Source organism: Mustela lutreola, chromosome 8, assembly GCF_030435805.1.
Source record: "Mustela lutreola isolate mMusLut2 chromosome 8, mMusLut2.pri, whole genome shotgun sequence".
Classification (NCBI taxonomy): Eukaryota; Metazoa; Chordata; class Mammalia; order Carnivora; family Mustelidae; genus Mustela; species Mustela lutreola.
Window position 1 is genome coordinate 76,186,899 of NC_081297.1, and position 22,496 is coordinate 76,209,394.

At 35.6% G+C, this 22,496-nt stretch overlaps 1 protein-coding gene across 1 annotated transcript in view; it reads left to right on the forward strand.

Moving 5' to 3' along the window:
- The window catches only part of SYT10 (synaptotagmin 10), a 70,242-nt gene that overhangs the window by 36,654 nt on the left and 11,092 nt on the right, over window positions 1-22,496 (forward strand). Inside the window, exons 4-5 of the mRNA XM_059185663.1 lie at window positions 18,612-18,732; window positions 21,937-22,108. Coding sequence (XP_059041646.1) covers window positions 18,612-18,732; window positions 21,937-22,108 — 293 coding nt within the window. The remainder of the gene's footprint in view (window positions 1-18,611; window positions 18,733-21,936; window positions 22,109-22,496) is intronic.

Sequence of the window (22,496 nt, forward strand, 5' to 3'; positions counted from 1 at the left end):
GGTATTTCTCTCTTAATTCCCCAATCTTGTATTATTACTTCTTTTATTCATCCAACAAATATTTGCTAAGTGCCTACTATGGGTTTGGTATGTTCTAAGTAATAGGGATGCAAAAAAATTGTCTTGAAACACATTCTTGGGCCTATGTTGGAAATTTAGGATAACTTCCCCATCTCAAAGTTCATAGTAATCTTAATCACATCTGCAAAGTCCCTTTTGCTTTGTAGGTAACATAGTCACAGATTCTAGAAATTAGGATGTGTTTATCTCTGCGGTGTCTTTATTCTAAGTACAACATCCATAGACATTTTCATTTCAATATTCTGGTTGCAAAAAGCAGTAGGTAGATAATAAAATATATTATTAAATCATTCTAGCCAAATGATATTTCTCTGTAACTGGAACATTGAGCCACTGTTCTAGATACTGTTTATGACTTTTCTGTTAGGAAGATAATAATGAAACCTTAATTTTTTGACTATGAAACCAAAGCTCACAATATTCACTAGTATCATCTTTAAGGATAGTGTTATGTTTAAGGAAATCTTCGCTTCAGCTTTTGAAAAATCATTAAACAATTTTATATTTCAGATTAATAAAGTAAAATAATATAGGTTGAAGTTTGCTTAAGAAACTATCTTTACTTACACATTTTAACTTTAAATAATTTCATACAGAAATACAGTTTGCTACAGAGAGGGAGAAAGAAAGGAAAGAAATAAAAATAAATTAAAAAATAAAAAGCCATACACCTTCACTTATCCAAGTTTTACAGAAACCTGTAAAGGTGATCCAGCTATGTGAATATAGGTTTAAAAGAATTTATGTAACAGACAAAACATATTTGAATTAAAGTATTAGTTCTTTTTATATCAGGAGACACTAATGACAAATACACATAAATAACTAGTTAAACATAGATTTTAAGCCATTCTTATAAAGTTCTTATTTGAAGTAATCATATGCAAGTTTTTTAAAGGAGGACCTTTATATACTGCAAACCTCCAACTCAAAAATTTTAAAATTTAGTCAAAAAATTTGGTCATCAACTTGAAATAGTCAATATATCTTTAATGTTTAATGAATCTCATTAGTATCATTAAGTCCTGCTTTACTATCATTTTGACATAAATGCCACGGACTTCTTTGTACTTCTTCAGGCCAATGATATAATTATTAAAAATAGAACTCTATGGAAATCAGAGTTGCTGCTTTTTTGTGATTGTTTTTAATTATCTTGTCTCATTCCAACAAATTTCTAACATAGAATCTCTGTCACAATTTTTTTCCCCTATGTATCCAAAGTCGTGTTCAAGGCCTTATTCAAAAAAATCTTCCTAGGCCAGTTCATTAAACGAAATTGATTTTTTTTTTTTTTCTGCATCACTGGATTCAAATAACTTCAATTTGACTATGTAAGTACTTACTGAGAACTTTGTACATACAAAGCTTATACTTTCTAAAGTGGAAATAAAGACTAGTAAAATACAAGTTTTGGTCAAGAACTTTAGCCTGATAGAAGAAACAAGTAAAGAAGTATATGCTAATATATAAATAACACTATATAATATCTTCCTCTTAATCTCCACAAATGTGGTCTTGTTCACACACACACACACACACACACACACACACATTTGCTCTCAATCTCTCTCTCATACAGATTATGTCTAATATGAATATACTATAAAAGATCACCATATGAGGATGACAGAATTCTGAAAAAAGGAGATGTTTCTTGAAGAAAAAACGCATGAGGAAAAAGAAAGCGAGTTCTAGAACATGTTCAGGGGGAAAACAGTAGGCTGTGAGTTCAGGAATATGAGATGAAGAAGGAACTAAAGGGAACCAAAAGTAGAATGTTCTATTTAAACTACATATAATCAGTAAGCCCTTTATTGCTATTAAGGTTTATATTTATTTTGTTTTTATAAAAAGAGTATAAACTATTAGAGCTGTTACTTTCTGTGTCATCATATGTACACTGGGTACAAATAGAAGCTTCTGAAAAATAAGGGGCCAGGAAGGAGTCTAACATGGCAGTTTAGGTAAGATGAAATAAAGACTGGCTGAGGCTGGTAGCAATGGAAATGGAAAGAATCTAACATTTGCAATGGAAGTGCCATCTGTGACATGTATTTAAACGTTTTCCAAGTAGATGTCTTCTGTCATCCCCTTGCTTCTTAGCTGAAAGACAGAAATCATCTTGTGTCTCTCTTGTATCCTTTACAGTGTATATGAGCACTTACTAACTAATCAGTAATACTTGTTGAAAAAATTAATGTAGCAAATTTTTATGGATGGTCAAGTGTAAGAATGTATATAAGTATAAATCTACCACTACTAGAGGGAAAAAACAGTGCAATATTGTACCATGTTGTTTACAAATATATAAATTAGCTCTATTTGTTAACACTACTTTCTGTTACAAAAAATTAAAAATTTATTCAGTGTGTGGCATAAATTCATATGCAAAATAAAGCAGGAATATTTTATTGTCAGAAATCCTATCAGGTTAAAACAAAGTCACACGTTTTGTATTTATAATTTCATTACTAATTATTTCTATACAAGAAGGATTAATATTTTTATCAGGAATTAGCAAGGTTTTTTTTGTTTTTGTTTTTTAAGGATTTTACTTATTTATTTGTCAGAGAGAGAGAGGGAGAGAGAGCGAGCGAGTACGTGCAGAGTGGCAGGCAGAGGCAGAGGGAGAAGCAGGATCCCTGCCGAGCAAGGAACCCGATGTGGGACTTGATCCCATGCCACTGTGATAATCATCTGAGCAAAGGCAGCCACTTAACCAACTGAGCCATCCAGGCATCCCTAGCAAGGTTTTTAAAATTTAAGATTGGGAGTAAAAAGGAAGGTTAAGGAATAAGGAAATGAAAAGATATGTCTTTATTCTTTGCAAAAAATTAATTTTTACTTTAAGGATCATCCCACCATATACCAGAAATGTGACAAGCCAGTCACTGCTTGCACTAGTATAGAAATAACTCCCAACATAGGGAAAATCGCTTTGAAGAACAGTGTGTACCCTATGCCACTTATTTGACAATAAGAAAGAAATATATATTTATATGTTTATATATATTAGTAAAGCCTATTTAAGGACACACAAGAAACTAACAGTTAGTTACTATTGGCAAAAATGATAGAAACTAGATGAATGTAGAAAAGGAATAATTTGCAACATATTGCTTTATATACATTAATTTTTAAGCTATGTAAGTATATTTTTCAAATTTTTAATTAACTTTTTTCAAGAAGTCACTCATTATAAAGACTAATGTATTTTGAATATTTAAATGTAGTGATCTCATGCACACTCAAGAAGCCACTGAAAGTATAGGTAGTTAAAGAAAAGCTTTTCTGGTTTTGAATAAAACTACCTCTATTTTACATATTTATTCACTCATCTAATCAATGAACATTTTTTTCAGCACCAGTGACGTTCTAGACACTTAGGAATTCTCACAGGAAAAGAGAGTATATGCACATAACCACACTGACCTGGTTTACAGCTATAAAGTACTTGAATCTATTATCTTTTAACTAAGGATCTGTCAAGTTTGAAAGAGTAGACCTTGACATGCCAAATACAAAGAAACTATTGTGTTCATTGTACCAATCAGAGTCCTGAATGTACTAGCTGAGAATGAATTTGAAGTAATGTATTTTAATACACAGTACCAAAGTAGCTTTGAATGTTAAAAAAATTTTTTTTTAATTTGTTTTCTTTTTTCTCTTGATATATTTTTAATTTTTCCAATGAGCATCCTGGATCTATTCCAGGATCAAAATAATACTATTTTTTACTTTGTTTTGTTCTTTTGCATTTAGCTATCAATTCTCTTTTAAAATTTGTTAACTCTGGAATAATTTGTTATCCAATAACATTTTAAGGGGTGGCAAAATTCCAACTTCATTCTAAAGAAAAAAGTGTGGTGGAAGTCAAGGCAGTAGAGAGTAAACTTTTTGGTCAGCGGCCATCTAGCTCAATCTTTGGGTTGCAGCAAGAAATATTACGGTCATAGGCCTGCAGATTGGGGGACAATGAACCCATATCTGCTCCTTGTTAGGTATTCCTAATTTTCTCTTTCATCTCTGTACTAAACCTGATTCTGGAGTGTCAAAGATACCACATCTGCTAATAATGGACCACCATTAACTGACTATTAACTCAAATGATGCAAATAAATTCTATGACCTACCTATAAGGTCTTTTAGTCATTTTGCAAGAATTTATAGCATGTACCTATGTAGCAATATAAAATCAAATTAAAATTAAGTTCAAAATAATAGAGACTGTCATAAACTATCCAAGATTATGCAGCTTCTCAAAGTGTGGTTTTTTCCCTTGGCTTCAGCTCCTGATCAACTCAAGCAAACTGTTAAGCGACTTTGTCTCCACAAAACAAACAAACAACTAACAACTAAACCACTAAACCAACAACTAAACCACTAGTAGTTGCCAGAGGGGAAGGGAGTGGAGGGAAGGGCAAAAGGAGGAAAAGGGGGAAAAAAATAAGGAACTTTGTCTCATGAATATTTGATATTTAATAAATCACCATAGTTTTTTATATTATTTTGAAAGTCAAATCTCATCTATGTACATTTAGAGAACAGGGCTTCAGTGTTCCATGTGTTTTGACTGCCTTTGTATTTCACATGAAAGATTGATGGCAAATTAGTTTTAAAATAGCCCACAGCAATTAAATTAGCCCTTTATTATCAGGTTAAGTAGTAGATTCCTGTAATACTGGTTACAGCATTATGTTTCACAAAAACAAACAAAAAAAAGTTAATGCATATCTAAAACTTAAATTGTTTTAGTCTTAATTCAACACTGAAGCCACACTTTTTAGAGAATTGTTGGGTAAGCACAGTAAGGTCTTCTGAGTCACTGAAAAATAGTCAAAAATTGATACCTGACCATATTTTAGTCATAATATTTGGGGTTATTCAAAAAGGAAGGTTTTTTTTTTTTTCCTAAATTCATTGCATCCACATAATTCCCAATTTAAATTCCTACCTTGCTTGACTTGTAAAGATTATATGTACTGCCCTCTAACTTCTCTATCACCCTGGGGTCTCTCCCTCTCCCTGCTTCCCCTTTGCCTCCCTCATCCCTGCTCACCCTCTCCCCATCTGGCTACCATAGGCAGCCCTGCAGCCTAATCACTGAGAACTTAAGGCTCTGGGACAAACTAACAAGCTTTGCCTCCCTGCTGTGTCACTTCTCTCTATGGCTTTGAGCAAGTTAGAAAATCTCTCTGAACCTTAATTACCTTATCTGTAAAACAGGGATTATGAGAAGGCAAACCCATAGTTTGTTGAATAGAGTAAATAAAGATAAATGCTAAGGAGAGCCAGGCATTCATCAATGCTTACTGTATGTTAGCTGCCAAGAAGTATTACAGAATGCTATCATAAGGATATGGTTTCGGTTGTTGTTGATGTGGCTTAAGTATTAAACAGGAATAAAGACCTCGGTGTTAAAAAAAAAAATGGTATGTCCTATTATTACGGTAGGAGATAGTTTTAGGTGGTATGTTTTTCTATGTAGTGTGGAAAGTTTTGTGCAAGAGTTTATTTAAACCTTATTAGTTACTGTATACTGTGATTCAGTGAGTATATAATTTTTTTATGAAGTATATACTCATAATGTCACACTGTACTCCCCTCATCTGTAACCTAACCCGACTCTTCCTTTTACACCAGGCACTCTTCCTCTTTGTTCCTTTACCAACCTCTACATGTGCTTATTAAGTGCATCCGATCAAACTTCGGGAGCTAAAATGCTAGATACGCTCCGTGTGTCCGGACCTTCAGGTTCACTCTCTTCCATCCTCCTTGCTATCTGGTACCTCAGTTATGTCCACAGACACTGTTCTCCGGATTCTGTCAAAGGATGTTAGGGCAGGAGGAGAATGTCATTTGGATAAGGATTCTCTCATCTTTCTCTGAGAGATAGTCTCGGGCTCACAATGTCCTTCACCGGAAGGCACAGTTCCTCTCAAAGCAGCCTTTTCTTTTCACCACTTTTTCCTTCTGAGTCCAGGTAGCTGTCCCCCTCCCCTTGTCCTTTCAGACCTAGGGGTCATCACAACCTCCCCTGGTACCCGTGTCCAATGCTGTACCCTCTTTTGAGGCTTCCCTACCTCTGCTCACATCTCTAGATAGTCCATTCATTAAGCCTTCTGGAATTAGTCTAGCTTGTTTGTGCCATCTCTTTCCTCCTGGATCTCTGACAACCTAAAGGGGAAAATAAGAACAACAAAAAATTCCTGATTGCAAATAACTGAATTTCCTATAACCTTCTTGGACTTTGCCATGTGTCTGATATATTGTGTGTGTTCACTACCTTTAGTCCTTTAAAAGCTTGATTGTAAGACAAAGCCTTCAGCCACAGAAAGTGAGAAAATGGCTAAAATCCTCTAATCTTTATACACAGAGAATTTCAAAGGAACTCCTTAAAATGGAATTTCACATTTCATCACAATTGAAAAAGTCGGAATTTCCACCTCTTAAAAATCAAGATTTTAGACAGGAATATTAGATCATTTATTTCGAGTCATCTGGAAAAGTCTTTGTTAATATTAAAGGTTTCAAACATGCTTATGTGCCCAATTGCTTTCTTAAAAAAATTCAAAATAGAAACTTTCATAAAACTATGCATGTCCCTGGTTTTTAAGTAAAATGTACTGAATAATTAAACCTTTACGTAAGAGTGGTGATCTTTATGACCATTAGTTAGCATAATAAATTTAAAAAGCAGATTTTTATTTCTGTCCATCGCTCTTCTATTACACTGTTTCATCTCCATTAAAGGTATAAATGCTTCTTGAATTCCTTACCTCTCCAGTTTGTTGCTTTTAGGTTTCTAATAAAATACCTAAGTTGGGAGAATTATATACAGATAAAGTCAATACATTTAAATATTGGCCTGTGATCTTTTTCTCAGAGTAAAATGCATGAGAATTGTAATAGGTCAGAAGTCTTTTCATATTAATTTTAAAATTCTAGAGTATGTTTGGAGTAGGGTTTCAAGAACACTCATGTCCAGATCATGTGGTCATATTGTTTTAGAATTGCTAGACTGTTCAAATGTTGTCCTTTAATTTTATAGTTTAGAAAATGAAGTCTTGGAATGTTTAAAAAAAAAAATCACTTATGCTCACCCAGCTGATTAACAAAAGATCCAGAACTAGATTTTAAATCTTTAACTCTTAGTTCAGTGTTCCTTGTCTTGAATTATATTGGAGTGTTAATCTGTTTGAAATATACTAATAGGAAATAAAAAGAATTGAATTTTTTTAACATGGAAATTCAATTTTCAGCTTACAGGATTGAAATCTCAAAATACTTACATAATTTGAATTAAAGGAAGTTTTAATATACTTATGACAAAAATATGAGTTAAGGCCTTTAAAGTATATAATACTATCAAATCTACCTTGTTAACAACTTGTATCAAAATTCATGGAGAATTAAGTAATGACTCTCTTGGCCTTATTTAAAAGAACAGTTGGAATCAATGTTCAGGAAATTTCAAGACAATTTTTCCTCTCAGACATAATCAGTGAAAAATCTGTATTTGGGGTATAATTGAATTTTATCATTTGTGTCCCACTGTATTTTAATATTTGGAACTTGCAGCAGATAAGGAGAAGCTCTTCAGCTCCAGAACATGCTAGCAACATCTGTTGCAAATTTTAGGAGTTCAGTATAGTTCTAAAAGTACCATGAGTTAAAGTTGTCCCTTTCTTGCACTTAGTTAGTTTATTATTAACATGCTCTTATATAGTTAAGGGAATATGCAGTTGACTTTTAAATGTGAACATTCAAAATATTCTCCTCCTTCTTTCTAATAGACTGCATTAAAATTTCCTATAAATTAAGTCACTGATTTTCTAGTTTCTAAAGAATTTTTTCAAAGAAACATAGCACTTCATCTACTAGCTTTGAAATCTAAGACCATGAAAACAATTTAAAGTTTCTTGTCCTGACTAGTAAAATCTGAAACACTGTTTCTGCTGGAGAAAGTCTCAGAGGGAAGTAGAAATCTACAGGAACTGAATGAAATGAATCTAGTTTCACTAGAAACCTGGGTCGGCTCCCTTCTGGATCCAAAACTTTGGGTAACTTGCTTCACATTTCTGAACTTGTTTCCTCATCCACAAAAAAAAAAAAAAAAAAAAAAAAAAAAAAAAAAAAAAAAAGCTTATAATAATATCAGCCCCACAGGAATATTTTGAAAATAAAAGGAGATAATAAATATCAACTTCTTATAAAAGTTGCCAAGTGTTATTTATCACCAACATGCTATACTTTTGCATACAGCCATTTTTATCTACTTGATTTCTAATATCCCAGTGTCTTTCGTGTTTTAAATTTCTTACCCTAATAATTAAATTTCCTAAATGAATCACCTTTGTATTTTTTTTAAAATGAATGAGACACTTTTTCTTTACTCATTTCTTCAATCTTGAACTTGAATAAAATATGACAATGTTATAAGAGACTATGCCATGGCTTATATTTCATTCAGTCTTTCTATAAATTTAATTCACTAAACCAGAGATATTACTGACTGAATATCAATTTTATTCATGTCTTTGGAGTGCTTTTAAATTTTTAAGTGCTCTATGTACAATCTGACCCCCCATGGTAAGTAAAGGGATGTTTTACAACTACAGGTACTTATTGAATACCAGTCTACAAGAGAGCCAATAACCAGAAACAGAAAATTATGCCCAGTCAGGTTTTTGTCAAAGCATATAGGCTGCAAACATTTAACTACAGTCTAATTATGCATAGAGTCCCAAGTATGATATATTGGCCATCCAGATCCAGAGAAAATAATGGATAAAAGAACATTTTGTAGGGGCACCTGGGTGACTCAGTCAGTTGAGTGTCCAGCTCCTAGTTTAGGTTCAGGTCATGATCTCATGGGTTGTGAGATCAAGCCCCCACTGGGCTCCACACTCAGCAGGGAGTCAGCTTGAAGGATTCTCTCCCTCTGCCCCTACCCCAACTTGCACACGTGCACACACCTTTTCTCTCTCTCTCTCAAAGTAAATCAATAAATCTTTTTTAAAAAGAAGATTCTGTAACAGAGGCTAGTTCTCTGCTCTGCCCACCTACAGAATAGGGATCTTAAACCCATCAATTCAACTAACTCCATTTAGTTCTCCTGTTTACCAGGCACTCTTCTGGATGTCTTAGAGCAGAATCTGTCCCCAGTGCATAAGGCCTACTTTCTAGAAAAGCAAGTCAGGTAATATTGAAGGGAATATGTAGTGTGTCCAATGAACGAAATGCTATGTGCCATAGAAAGAGCTTTTAGTTTTACTCTGAGTGACTTGTGAGACCATTGGTGGCTTTTGATCAGAAGTGAGCCACGGTGTCACTTCGCATCGATAAGATCTCTGACTACTATATGGAGGATAGACACTGAGGAGCAGAGGTTGTTTGGTTCATGGCAAATCATGCTCAAAGACTAGATTGTCTTTGCCAGTAATTTGTTTAACATGGGTTCACTCTAGGAATTATAATGTATAATCATATTCCACAAACAAACAGCATACAGGATAATGTCTTTTAGTATGCCAATAAAGAGATACCAAGCCAATAATAGATTAATTACACTATTGTTTCAGGCCAAGAGGAAATGAATGAAATAAAGTCCACATTTAGTGGAGGTATTCCTTTTAACAATTTTGTTCTCAGTAAAGTTGGTCTTTCCAACTGAAATGTGGGTATCACCTGCTGGCCTGGTAGGAGCTGGGAGTGTAGCTAGCAGGGGACCACACCAGTACTGCAGACGAGATGGGCTGCTCGTGAGGTTATTTACTCAAGGGACACTGCTTGCCTCGCTGCCTGGGGTGAATAGATTTGCCAAGGCAGGAGCACGTGTCCCTTCTTGTCTTGAGACTGCTGCACAGTTCCACAGCACTGCCAAGAGTAGCCTGACCATGGCAGGGGTAGGTGTTTCAAAATCTACAGACAGCTATTTAGATCAACAAAGAGTAAACTTGCCCAAACCAAACACTCTCAAGTTACGGGTCAAATTTTGGCTTTTAAAGTTTTAAGGTCCATCACTTGATGGACACCCTGCCATTACTCTGATATCAATAATGTAATGATTTTCTATTCATGTGTAAGAATTTGGTAAGAACGTTTTAATATCTAACTGCACAAAAATTTCAAAAAATTTCAAAAATTTCAAAAAAACAAGTCCAAACCACAAAATATATTGTCCAAAGCAAGCTTTCAAAACATGTTTGTTTGTTTGTTTGTTTGTTTTTAAGGTTTTATTTATTGATTAGAGAGAGAGTGAGAGAGAGAGCATGAAAGGGGTAGGGTCAGAGGGAGAAGACGACTGCTTGCTCACCAGGGAGTCTGATGCAGGACTAGGTCTTGGGATTCCAGGATCATGACCTGAGCTGAAGGCAGTCACTTAACCAACTGAACCACCCAGGTGCCTGAGAACATGGGTTGGAAATCATAACAAGTCAGTACACAGCAGGGATAAAACTGTATAAAATAATTTAAGGTAGACTCTAAAATGGTGAAGCCAGGCTCATCCAGTCCAAGTGTCTATGTACATCCGTACTGAAAGGGATATTTCTAAAGAGGAATTTTACAAAGGTTATTTAAAAGCTTCAAATACTCCAAGGAGAGCTGCATAGTGTACTGTGCAAGTTTCTATGCCACTATCTACAAGCAGTGATTAAGATTTGAGAATCAGTCTCCAGTTCCTCTCACCAAGAAGTTTAAGGTGTCTCTTAATCGGCATTACAGAGGAAAGAGTTCTTATTAAATTTGTATCATCTTCTTATGCCCAGACTGCTCTTATCCCAATGTCTACACTGGGCTATCTCCTCTGGTTCAGGCTGCTCATTGCACCAATAGTTAGGAAACTTGATTTGCTAAGTCCGTGAAAGACTATTCCAAGGCCTCATCTCTTCTCTGTGGCTTCAGCATTTTGTCCCTCCTAGTGGCTGGGTCTGAGGCTGTGTTGATATGATAAAAGCTAAGTCATCTGGCAGGCAGAGTTATTTCCCACCGGGATTGGGAATGGAAAATGGTTTTCCCACTGAGCAGAAACACGGCACTATTAAATAGCATCACTGGCGATGGTAGCTCTGGGTTGTGGCTATTGATCTCTTACTGCTCAGTGGGGGGTTGTAATCATCCCGTCTCCAACACTACTATGTTCTCTGTCCCCTTTCTGCCTGACTTCAGCAAAGTTTCCCCTGGACTTTGTTCCATGGCCAAGCACAATGCTTAATATTATACACTTAATGAAAAGTGTGTTCTTTCTTTCCTGCAGAAATACAAGCAGGTCCTGCTAAAGGACACCTAGTGAGCAATCTTCTCTGTTTTCAAGTGGAGATGGTAGGAAAGAATCAATAATGAAAATGTATGTGAAAGTCCAGGAGTCGAAATAGGTGTTGTGTGGTTCCCAGAGTGGGGAAGCCTCCTTTGCCCATTCTTTCCCCCACTCTCATTGAAATCTGGTTTAATCACAATCACTAGAAGAAGGAGGAAGGGCAGGAAGGAAGTATTGTGTGAAAATTGTGGTTCTTTGAAAGAAAAGGAAGAAAGTGGGCTAGAAACTGGAGAAGATTTTAATGTTAATTACATTTCCTAATTGTATTCTACCAGTATTCCTTCTTTGCCTCCCAGAGACACCAGACTGCTTGTTTGGTGTAAATGCCCAGATGTGCAAGGAAAAATGCAATTTTTACACCTTAAGGATACATCTGATTCTGAAATTTCAATACACCATATAATTACAGCAAAAAAAATTCAAGACCACACTAGAATACTGGGATCTATGAAGAAATAAAGTTCAGTAAAAACCAAAAGATAAGTGTCCTCTTACTTAAGATCCCCAAACCTTTAGTGTATCTTTCGGTGGCTCAAAACTATTACAACCATTATACTCCCAGGTCTGCCATACATAGACTTGCCCTTGCACAGTTCCAAGGGCCTCCACTCAGAGCCCACAACACCCATAAACAGTGTCCTTGCTCCCTTGTTCTCTGGTTAGTGAGTAGCCTTCAGTCCTTCAAACAGTAGATATCCTGCTGCCACTGAAGTCATGACCTGGCCTGATGCTTTTATGATTTATTCATTCGGCACATTTTTTTTTATTGAGCATCAAACTTATACCAGTCACTGACCCTAGAAAAATTGTAGTAAACAAGAAAAGAAATACAACTTTTGTTCAACATCTACTGTGTCCGACTGGATTCATACTTATATTAGCTTTGTATATCATCCCTTTATAATTTAAATGCAACCCTTCCAGGTAATTGTTATAACCATGAAAATGGATCTCATCCTGTTTGCAATAAAAATCGGGGTTGATCTACGTATTCCTGAGGAGGGGTCATTTATTATTATTTTTTTTAATTTGAGATCAAGAGAAAGAGAGAGCTTGAGCGGGATGGAGGGTCAGAGGGAAAGGGAGAAGCAGACTCCCCATTGAGCAGGGAGCTTGATGTGGGGCTCAATCCCAGGACCCCAAGATCATGACCTGAGTAGAAGGCAGAAACACTGAACCAACTGAGCCATCCAGGCACTCCAAGGAGGGGTCATTTAGAATAAAGCAGTGTGTTGCCATTTAAATTATCCTATGTCATTGGTCTCTCTTTGCCTTCTGGTCATGGTTGGACCTTGGTCTTTCTAATGAGGCTCTGCTTGGTCTATAGCAAGCAAGGGTTAAAAGGGCCTATCCATATATTCCTGAACATGCTTGAACTATATATACTATTTAGTACTCATTTTTACCAGTACTTAAAATTACAAAATTTTAGAGCTGGAAAATAAATTAGTTAATCTCTTTGGACACCCTCATGCTATACCAAAGAAACTGAGGTCAAGTGAGGTTAAGTGGATTGTCCAAGGTTAAATTCTATGATTTTCTCAGGTGGAGGGGTGATGTGAGTCAGAGAGAAATAGATACTTTCTAGTAGTGTGAATGCAGTAGACCCACTCTGGGTCTGCATTGCACTGTAGCTTCGTTTTGTGAGCAGGCAAATGAAAGACTAGTAATTTAATGAAGATGCTCATTTGATCCAGTAACACATTGTTTAACAGTGTGAGGAAAACTATCCATTTTCTTACCAACCAGGAAATGTGGAAGGCAGGCAGCATTTAGGGTGCTAAGTGGATGTGATGACTGCTGTCACCATGGTAACAAATTGCTTGTTTAAAGGTTCTTTTTAAGTCTTAATGATTCTTACTTTCTAATATATCTCTGAATTCAAACATTTCTTCAGCCAACACCTTCACATACCTGTTTAATGGCCCCTCCCCTTTTTTTTTTTTTTAAGAGAGATTTATTCATTTATTTGAGAGAGGGAAAGAGTTGGGGGAGGGTAGAGGAAGAGAGAGTTGAAGGAGACTCCATGCTGAGTGCAGAACCTGACTCTGAGATCTAAGGACACTGAGATCACAAACTGAGCTGAAACCAAGTGTCCAATGCTCAACCAAATGTGTCACCTAGGCACCCCAGCCCCTCCTTTTTTCATCCTAATCTAGCCTACTCAGAACAAAGAAATGGTTTCCAAATATCATTTTCATTACCAACTAATACATGGGAGATGTAAGATTTTAACTCTGGCTTTTCTGATCTGGGAACCTACATGCCCTTTTCATTCTGCCAAGCTCCCACTCTTTTATATTACCAATACCTTTAGATCCCTATTACCCATAGGAGTCACCGAATAAACTACATAGAGCCTTAACTCTTCCCACATGTCACCAAACTCCTTATTTCTCAACATAAACTGCCACTTGTATTTGTAAATATTAATCATAGTACTCACATTCAATATTATTCCTCTTCTTCTCTGCCAGTCCCACGTCTTTGGCTCTCAAATCCTAATGTGATGTTTAATGCCCTCCAGGAGTTCTTCCCTTGGTTAGAACACGCTATAGTTATCAAGCCTTCAGTCTGCTTCCTCTCCAGCTCTGTACTCAGTTGCTATAATTCAATCTTATAACTAGCTCAGTCCTGAAATAGAATGTGCAATGCAACTACCTATATATCAACTTATTTTTCCAATGACTTTTATTTTTATCTTGGAGAGATGGTACATGGAAAAATCTTTATAACTTTGACGAGATTTATGAGGTTAACTATTGCCAAGTATTAGAAAATGATCTTTCTCTACACAGCCTATGTCTGTGGAACCAGGGTGAAGAATTTAAATATACAGTCCCTGACCCGGCCTCAGTGTTAACTTTTTCAGAAGCCTGTCTCTGCAAATATTCCACCAAATAGATCAGTGTGTATGAGAACAGTCTTCATACTTGAAAGAAATTTTATAGAACACTATATGCTAGACTTAAAGCAGGTTTCAAGTGATTATTTGCCCAAAGATACAATGTTTTTTCCAAGGTTAATATGGGAAGTTCATGTTTATGTAGAATTGAAATAAATTAGGTCATCCATAATTAAACTTCAGAAACACAAAGCCTTTCTCATTTTAAGAAACTAAAACCCAGAAAGACCAATTCAAGCATTTCAAGGATTTTGGATAAAAATAATTCCAAAAAATAGTGTATACTTATCTACTTTCTTAAGCAGAACATATAGAATATTTTTTCTAAGCTTAATAACTCAAAAGCTATAATTTTGAATATTAATTACTGTTGAAGCCTATAGTAAAATGATGTTTTTAAGTCAGTGAGATATTATTAGTATCAGTTCCCCGTGATACAAAAGGATTCCAGATGGTTATCCTTTTTCAAACGTTTGCTTTTTTCTTGTATGAGTAGAGTCTTCCCAGCTATCATTTATTGCTGCCAGACAGACTACTGGTTAGTTTCCCCATTTCTACATTCCACTTGTGAGTTTTGACCTGCTGGAGACTGATACACCAAGTAAACATTCCTGTTAGAGTTTTGTCTAAAATACTAGAAAATGGGCACGTGAATAAGTAAATAGTAAATGAGTAAGAAATGAGGTAGTTTCCTTATTTAATAGAATTTCACCATATAACTTTTTGCGGAACCATTTTAACTTATTTTCTGTTTCTTTGCTGTGCAGGAAGGGGTTCAGACTGTTGGGACTGTGTATCAGCGGTGATCTCGGGCAGATAAGAGGTGGCAATTAAAACTCAACCCACTCCTTGGTGCAGTGCCAACACAGGGACAGACTCAGTGGGGTTACCAAGAGTTAGTACACACTAGCTAACAGAGCCATAGCCAGAATCTGGAGTTCCGCTGTTACATTTGTTATAGGACCTTTTTAAAGGTTATACAGCCATTTACCTTCATTAAGCTCATGTCTCATAATCATCTCTTAGATTGCTTCCAGATTTAAGAAGTTATAGAATACTGGTATTTACCTTAGAGAGCATTCTGCCCTTTTCAGAATATGCAATTTCAGTTCTTTCACATTCACACTCCTAAAGGAAAAAAATCAAGTCTAATGAAGTATATACGCAATTATTATGCACACAGAATACACATTAATCTTTACCACCCAGTTCATTCCAGTTTCATTAAAGCTCCTGACCTCATGGAGTTCACATACTTAAGGAGAATTCTGACTACCAGAATAGGCAAAAAGCCAGCTATCCTGTCATACATACAGAGATGCCTGGGAATGTTCTTTAATCATGCTCTTTGCTTTCAATTTATTTAGGCTAGTGCTTTGGTCAGCTCCTCAGTTTAACTTCTTTATGTTTACCAATACTTGTTAACAACAGATAGTCAAAATTATGCTGCAGCTGGATAGAAAGGACATTTGAGAGATGGGACCAACTATGGTAAACTTTCTTAGTTTCAACCAGTAAACATGTGATATATCTAGAGAAGTAGAAAAATTAGTTCCACAGATCGTTTCATGTATAAAAGTAAAACCATATCAATCACACACATAAAAATGTGTTTTACTTACTAATCCCTTTGCATGTCTCTATGTACTTTTGTCTGTATGTGGTACATTCCCTCTTGGACGCTAAGCATTTCGTCTCTGAGGTCATGCCCCTTATTTCCTCCCTAGCATCTCCATAGCCATCCCCACCGTTTCTTGGTAGAACTTGATACCTGCTCTCTACACTCATAAAGGGATCCCTTTATTTTTTTTCACCAGCTGGTGACAAAGTATGCCTACTTTTATTGATAGTTCCTGGAAGGAGAAAGAGAAAGGGAGGGGTGGTGGCTGCCAGATAGAAAACTTCAGAGAAAACTCTATTGACACAGCCTAAAGAAACACTGGGAAAGAGACAGAAAGAGAAAAGGGAAGAGAATCATCAGATAAAATAGGATCCAGGCTTATTTAATTAGCCTTTTATAGCCTAGTCTTTTCCTTCTTGACTGGGATTTTTAAGGACAGAATCATGCCACATCTATCTTGGTATGTGTGGCTCCTACCAGCACACCTAGCAAATAATACTCAGTAATTGCTTGCTGTTAAAAAAAAAAAAATTAATCCTCAGTAGGAGGTTGTACTCTTTCTGTTTTTTTTCTCAAGCCTCTCCTGTTGGATCTTGCTCACTATTTTGGGTTTGCAGCAATCCAACAGCCCAGAAGAAACCCAGTTGTATATATCTTTGTTTTAAAACATTTTTTTCTAAAGTTCTTAAAAAATAATAACTGCTTTCCTTAATTTTTTTTTCATTTATCTAGTACTTACTGAGCACCCGATCTGCATAAGGTACAGCTCGTGTGATGGGAATACAACCGTGAATAAAACAGCATCCTTCATTGTATGCCAGATGCTGTGTTAAATGCCTTGGACTCTATTTACAGTATCTCATTTAATGATTAAAACCCTGGCTGAGTGGGTATTTTCCTCCATTTGAAGAGATCCAAAGCTTAATTAAATTTCCTAGGATCTCACAGCTAGGAAGTAGAAAGAAAGTAGGAGTCAAACACAAGTTTAATTGGCTCTAAAGTTTATGTTCTTAATTAGCAGATTCTACTACTTCTAGCCCATGAATAAAGATATAGGAATTACATAAATCAGAATCTAAGCTGTGAGGATAAGTCCAATAAATGTTAATAGTTTGTCATGAAGAATTTTGAGGAACTTAATTCTACGGGCCTGAGTGCATAGCAACTTATTTCCTGCCAAATTAAATCTCCCACATATTATCTTACCAGGAATTATCTGATTAAATCCTGGAAACAGCTCTTTGAGAAGCATCCTAAATATGCATTGTTAATACTCATTTTCATTTGTTCACCATCTATGCAGCTATGGGGAGGAAATATAGCTATGGAAGAGTACTATGGACAGTTCAAATTCATATTTGATACAAAGTGGGTCAGTTTTTGTCCATCTGAACTAATAAGCTTTTCATTCCTTCAAAAAGATTCACTGAGAGCCTGCCATGTACCAGGCACTTCAGTAGGATGTAGTAATAAAAAGATAAGAACTCTGCTGTCCTAGACCTTATATATGGGAATCAGGGGAACAAAAAAATAACTTAAAAGATTATTATTGATGATTATAAGTGCTATGAAAAAAAAATGTGAAGGATCTCTTCAGTAGGTGAGCACAGGATAGGAAGGGGGAATGTCTCACTGAAGGGATATTGTTTGAACTGAGTCCTGCGTAGCAAGAAAGACATATGAGGGAAAAAAAAAAAAAAATGCACCAGGCAAAAGCAGGAACAAACTGCATTTGTTTGAGTAGCAGAAAAAGGGGGGGGAAAAAAGGCTTTTGAGTCTATATCAGAGTAAGACAAGAAGGGAGGCAAGAAATAAAGTTAGAATGACAGGTAGGATCCCAATCACACGGGGCCTTATATGTGTGACCTTGTGATGCACTGTCCAAATAAAAGACATATTTAAGAATTGCAGGAGATGTTCTCAAATCAAAGACATATTTAAGAATTGCAAGAGATGTTCTTACACCAGGACAATGGGTATACACCCAGAATTTCTCAGATATACCAAGATTTATAGTGACCCCACTAATATGCAGGAGTTTAAATTTTATTCCTGTATAATTATGAGCCCTTACATGGGTTTAAGCAGGAGAGTGAAATAACTTGATTTGCGTTTCATAAGGGATCACACTGACTGCTTCTGAGATAGATCAGTTTTAGAGACTCATAATGTAATCCTGAGAGGAAGCAATACTGGCTTGAATGGTATTAATAGAGCTGAAAAGGACGTCACTGATTTGGGATCTATTTTGCAGACAGAGTAGATAAGACGTGGGTTAGAAGGGTAGGGGTGAGGAAAGAGAAGAATAAAAGTGACTGTGGGGCTCTGGCTCCAGCCTCTGGGTGAATGATGACATCCTTTGCTGGGTTTTGGACAGAAGAATTGGTTCCAGAAGATGAATGGAAATAAGTGGAATCAGCAGTCTGGTTTTGACTATATTAAGTTTGAGATTCCTATTAAAAACACAAGTGGAGATGTCAAATGAGCAGGTGGAATATACTCAATTTTCTTACTCTGTTTAGAACAGCTTTCTTGCAGTTATTATCTGCATCCTTAATAAAACAATTTAGAATGACATTCACATATCCTGTTGAAGTGATTTTTCCCTTAACCTCTTCAGTTGTATCTTGTTTTCAGTATCTGGTGTTTGAAATTGATAACATTACCAATTGCCATTCTAGGAAAGTATAGATCTGGGTGAAATCATGTTCTCCCTTTGTTACTTGCCAACTGCTGGACGTATGACATTGACCGTCATCAAGTGCAGAAATCTGAAGGCTATGGATATCACTGGCTCATCAGGTATGTACACAATTGGCTAGTGAGTGGGTCAAGTACATTCCAAATGAAAATATTTCATGTATCCAAAATTGTGCATGGCTATTGAATTATTATGTTCAGTTGTCTATAGAGGATTATTATAGAGATTTTTCCACTTGTATAAGTGGAAAAAGAGATTGTCAAACAAAGTACTCCAAATCACCTCTTGTATTTACATTATCATTACAAAAATTTTTAGAAGATGTTATCAAATAGGTTGACTATGAAATTTGGTTTTTTATTTTTATTTCTTTCTCTACTGATTTAGTTCTCAAAAATTCATAATTTATCAATCACTGCCCTACTTCTAACTAGTCAGTTGCTTATAAAAGAAGATTTTTGACCTCAAGCTTGCATTACCCTACAAGTATGAAAACACATTTAGACTGACTTTATCTCCCTTACCTGATCTGCAGAGAAATAACAAGTTTCCAAGACCGTCATTTGCATTTGCATTCTTACCATCTTTCAAAATAAAAATTTGGGCAAGTGTAGGGACTGAAAGAAATTATAAAGTAAAGGAATGTTGAAGTTTCTTAAAGATGTTCTTGGAGGAAATTTCTCTTTCTGTGCTAATTTTGATAAAAAGGTAAAGCCTCATCATGCTGCTTTACCCTTTCCTTTATATCACTACAGTCCATAACTGGAGGGTTATGTATTAGCTTCATATGTGAACTCTGGCACAGCTCTGTAGAAGAAAAAATGATCAGGATAGAGGAAGGAGGTCAGTAAGCATTTGTCGAATTAAACAAATAAGAAATGGTAATGGAGATACAGGAAAGGAAGACCTGGGGAAGGAATCTATTAACTGTGGTTCTTCAGAACAAAGAAATAAACTAAACTTGCATTACAAAGAGCTTGAGGGAACTCTAAGTTCTAGTGCAGAAAGAGCTCCCAATATACTAAGTAAATTTTTAAAAAGTGACGTGCAAATATAAATATGGGTATTGTGCCTTTTTGTGTAAGAATGGGGTGTGTTACAGTATATATTTATGTTTAACAACATGGATTTGCAAAAATTTAACAACGTATTTGCAAAAAGAAATACCAGAGTTACATAGGAAAACTAAGGGGTGGAGAGAGAGGTATGGGAACAGATGGGAGGGAGTCTTTTCATTATAGGTTGTTCTCAATTATCTTCACTTTTGAACTATTCTGTGAATAATTTTTCATTTTTTTTTAATCTGCAATACATCATTAATAGTGAAAGGTAGGAAGAAAGTGAATTCCACATTTATTTTGGTGAAAAAGTCTTGGGTCAGTAAATGTTGAAGAATTTAAACAGTGTCCCCTGCAAATTATTGTTTATCCTACTCTTTCCACCATATATCAAAAGAGATCAAATTTTGAGACATGCAGACAGCATCAAGCTGTAATTAGCGCAAGATTACTTTTTGTTTATATGAAGTCTTCATCGGAGGAGTGCATGCTCTGAGAACACCAGCTCATTAATTCTTACAAGAGGCTTACAAGAGGTTTGTGAATCAACTCAGGAACCAGTAAATTATCCTTGTCACTAGTGGAGAAGTGTCATGGTGGGGGTGGCAGAGGATAAAGCACGCCTTATTCCCACTGTTAATGAGAGATCTAGGCCTGGGGCCTCGTACAGAAAAGAGTATCACAGAAGTGGGTTTCTTCCTTGGAACATATTTCCTATTATTAAAAAATTGAGAAGTAAATGGCAAACAGCCATTGAACATTCCCATTTTACTTTGTCTTCCTTTACATATCCTATTTCTAGGCTGAAAATATATTTTTACTTCTTGATGAAAATGCTTATGAAATATACAGATACATTATTCTAGTGCCTAAAAGGCATAAATTCAAGTAAATTTATACTGTCATGATTTGGGCTTATTCCAAGGGAATGAGATTTACTATGACATTGGTGAAAAGAGGGAGAAAGGTGTGGTGGTGCTACTGTTGGAGGGCCATCAGAATAAAGGGGGGAAAAGAAAGAAACGTAGAGCAGATACTGATTAACCAACTAGCAATCTCACTCCAATGCCAACACCCCTTCTCAAAGCCATGCCTCCTTCTTGTAAAAAGGTACACAAGTAAGGCTTTTAACTTTTTTTTAACTTTCATATCATATTGTATAATTTTCTGTAATACTGTAACAGTTTTCCTACTCAAGGTGGGAGAAGTAAAAACAGAGATCAGTCAACTAGGGGCAGAACTTGTTAACATTTATGGGCCAGGTTCTTCATCTCAAGAACCTTCCTTGAGAACATCTTTAAACTAAATATCACCTTTTTTATTGTATACTATTGTATACAATTAAACACAATGTATTTAATGTATTTGTAGTGATCACTTATTTCTTCTGCCTGAGCCCCTTATCAAATACCAACACTATGACACTAAAATGAAACTTCTTATTTTAGTACCTTTCCCACAACTGAGGAAAATTCTAATTTCTACTCATTGTGCTTACACACACACACACACACATACATACAACTAGATACAATGTTACTCTTTCACAAATTTTAATAGTCTTATCCTAAATCATTTTGAAGGAAATTAACTTTTACAATTATAATTTATAATTGTATATTATAATTTATAATTACAAAATTATATTTTATAATTATAAATTTTAAATTTATAATTAAGGCAATTATACTTACTTGTTAGGATTATATTCCCTAGAAATCACTTATTCTTTTTTTAAGATTTTATTTATTTATTTGACAGAGAGAGACATAAAGAGAGGGAGCACAAGCAGGGGGAGTCGGGGAGGGAGAAGCAGGCTTCCCACTGAATGGTAGCTCATGCCAGGCTAGATCCCAGAACCCTGGAATCATGACCTGAGCCGAATGCAGATGGTTAATGACTGAGCCACCCAGGTGCCCTAGAAATCACTTTTAACAAAATGTGTCCTCAAATAGCTGTGGCTAGAAGACATATTATAGTTTTGGACTGGCTCTTGATAGATTAGTAGGTTTTCTCTGTTGTATTAAAAACAGATAAAGTTAATGATTTTTTGGCTCATTCAAGATAAATTCTTACACTGAAAAGAAAGTGTTAGTCTATTGCCTCTAAATAAGTCATTTCAATTTAAAACTGATAATACTAAAGGCTTAATATGTCATTTTTCTTATTTAGTAACAGTTAATTACAGTTTTATTTATACTTTGTACTACTACCTTTGTGTTAATGAAATTACCTTACCATCCTTAGATCCTTATGTCAAAGTGTCTCTGATGTGTGAGGGTCGAAGACTAAAAAAGAGGAAAACAACTACAAAGAAAAATACTCTAAACCCTGTGTACAATGAGGCCATTATTTTTGATATCCCTCCAGAGAATGTGGACCAGGTCAGCCTCTCCATCGCAGTCATGGATTACGATAGGTACGTACACGTATTTCTCACTCACTGAAGAGGCATATGCAGAGCAAATTCAACTTTCCAGATTATTTACTGCTCCAACAGTTTCAATTTGAAATGGAAGAGGAAAAAATTATTCATTCAAAATTTATTTTTCCCATGTTATACTATTTCTTTTTTTCTTTTCCTTAAGAAGCCATTCTTAAGTTGAAGGACAGGACACCTGGGGCTGGGGAAAGAGTGGTGCGGAAGTCCTACGGAATCCATTACAGAAAGCACAATTACAACGTCTCTTTACAGTAACAACAGAAATTACAATCAATGGAGTCTGTTTTCCCAACTAGGCTGGAATATGCCTATCCTAATTCATATCCTAGCTCTATCATTAACTGGCTGTGTGAAAGGGCAAGTT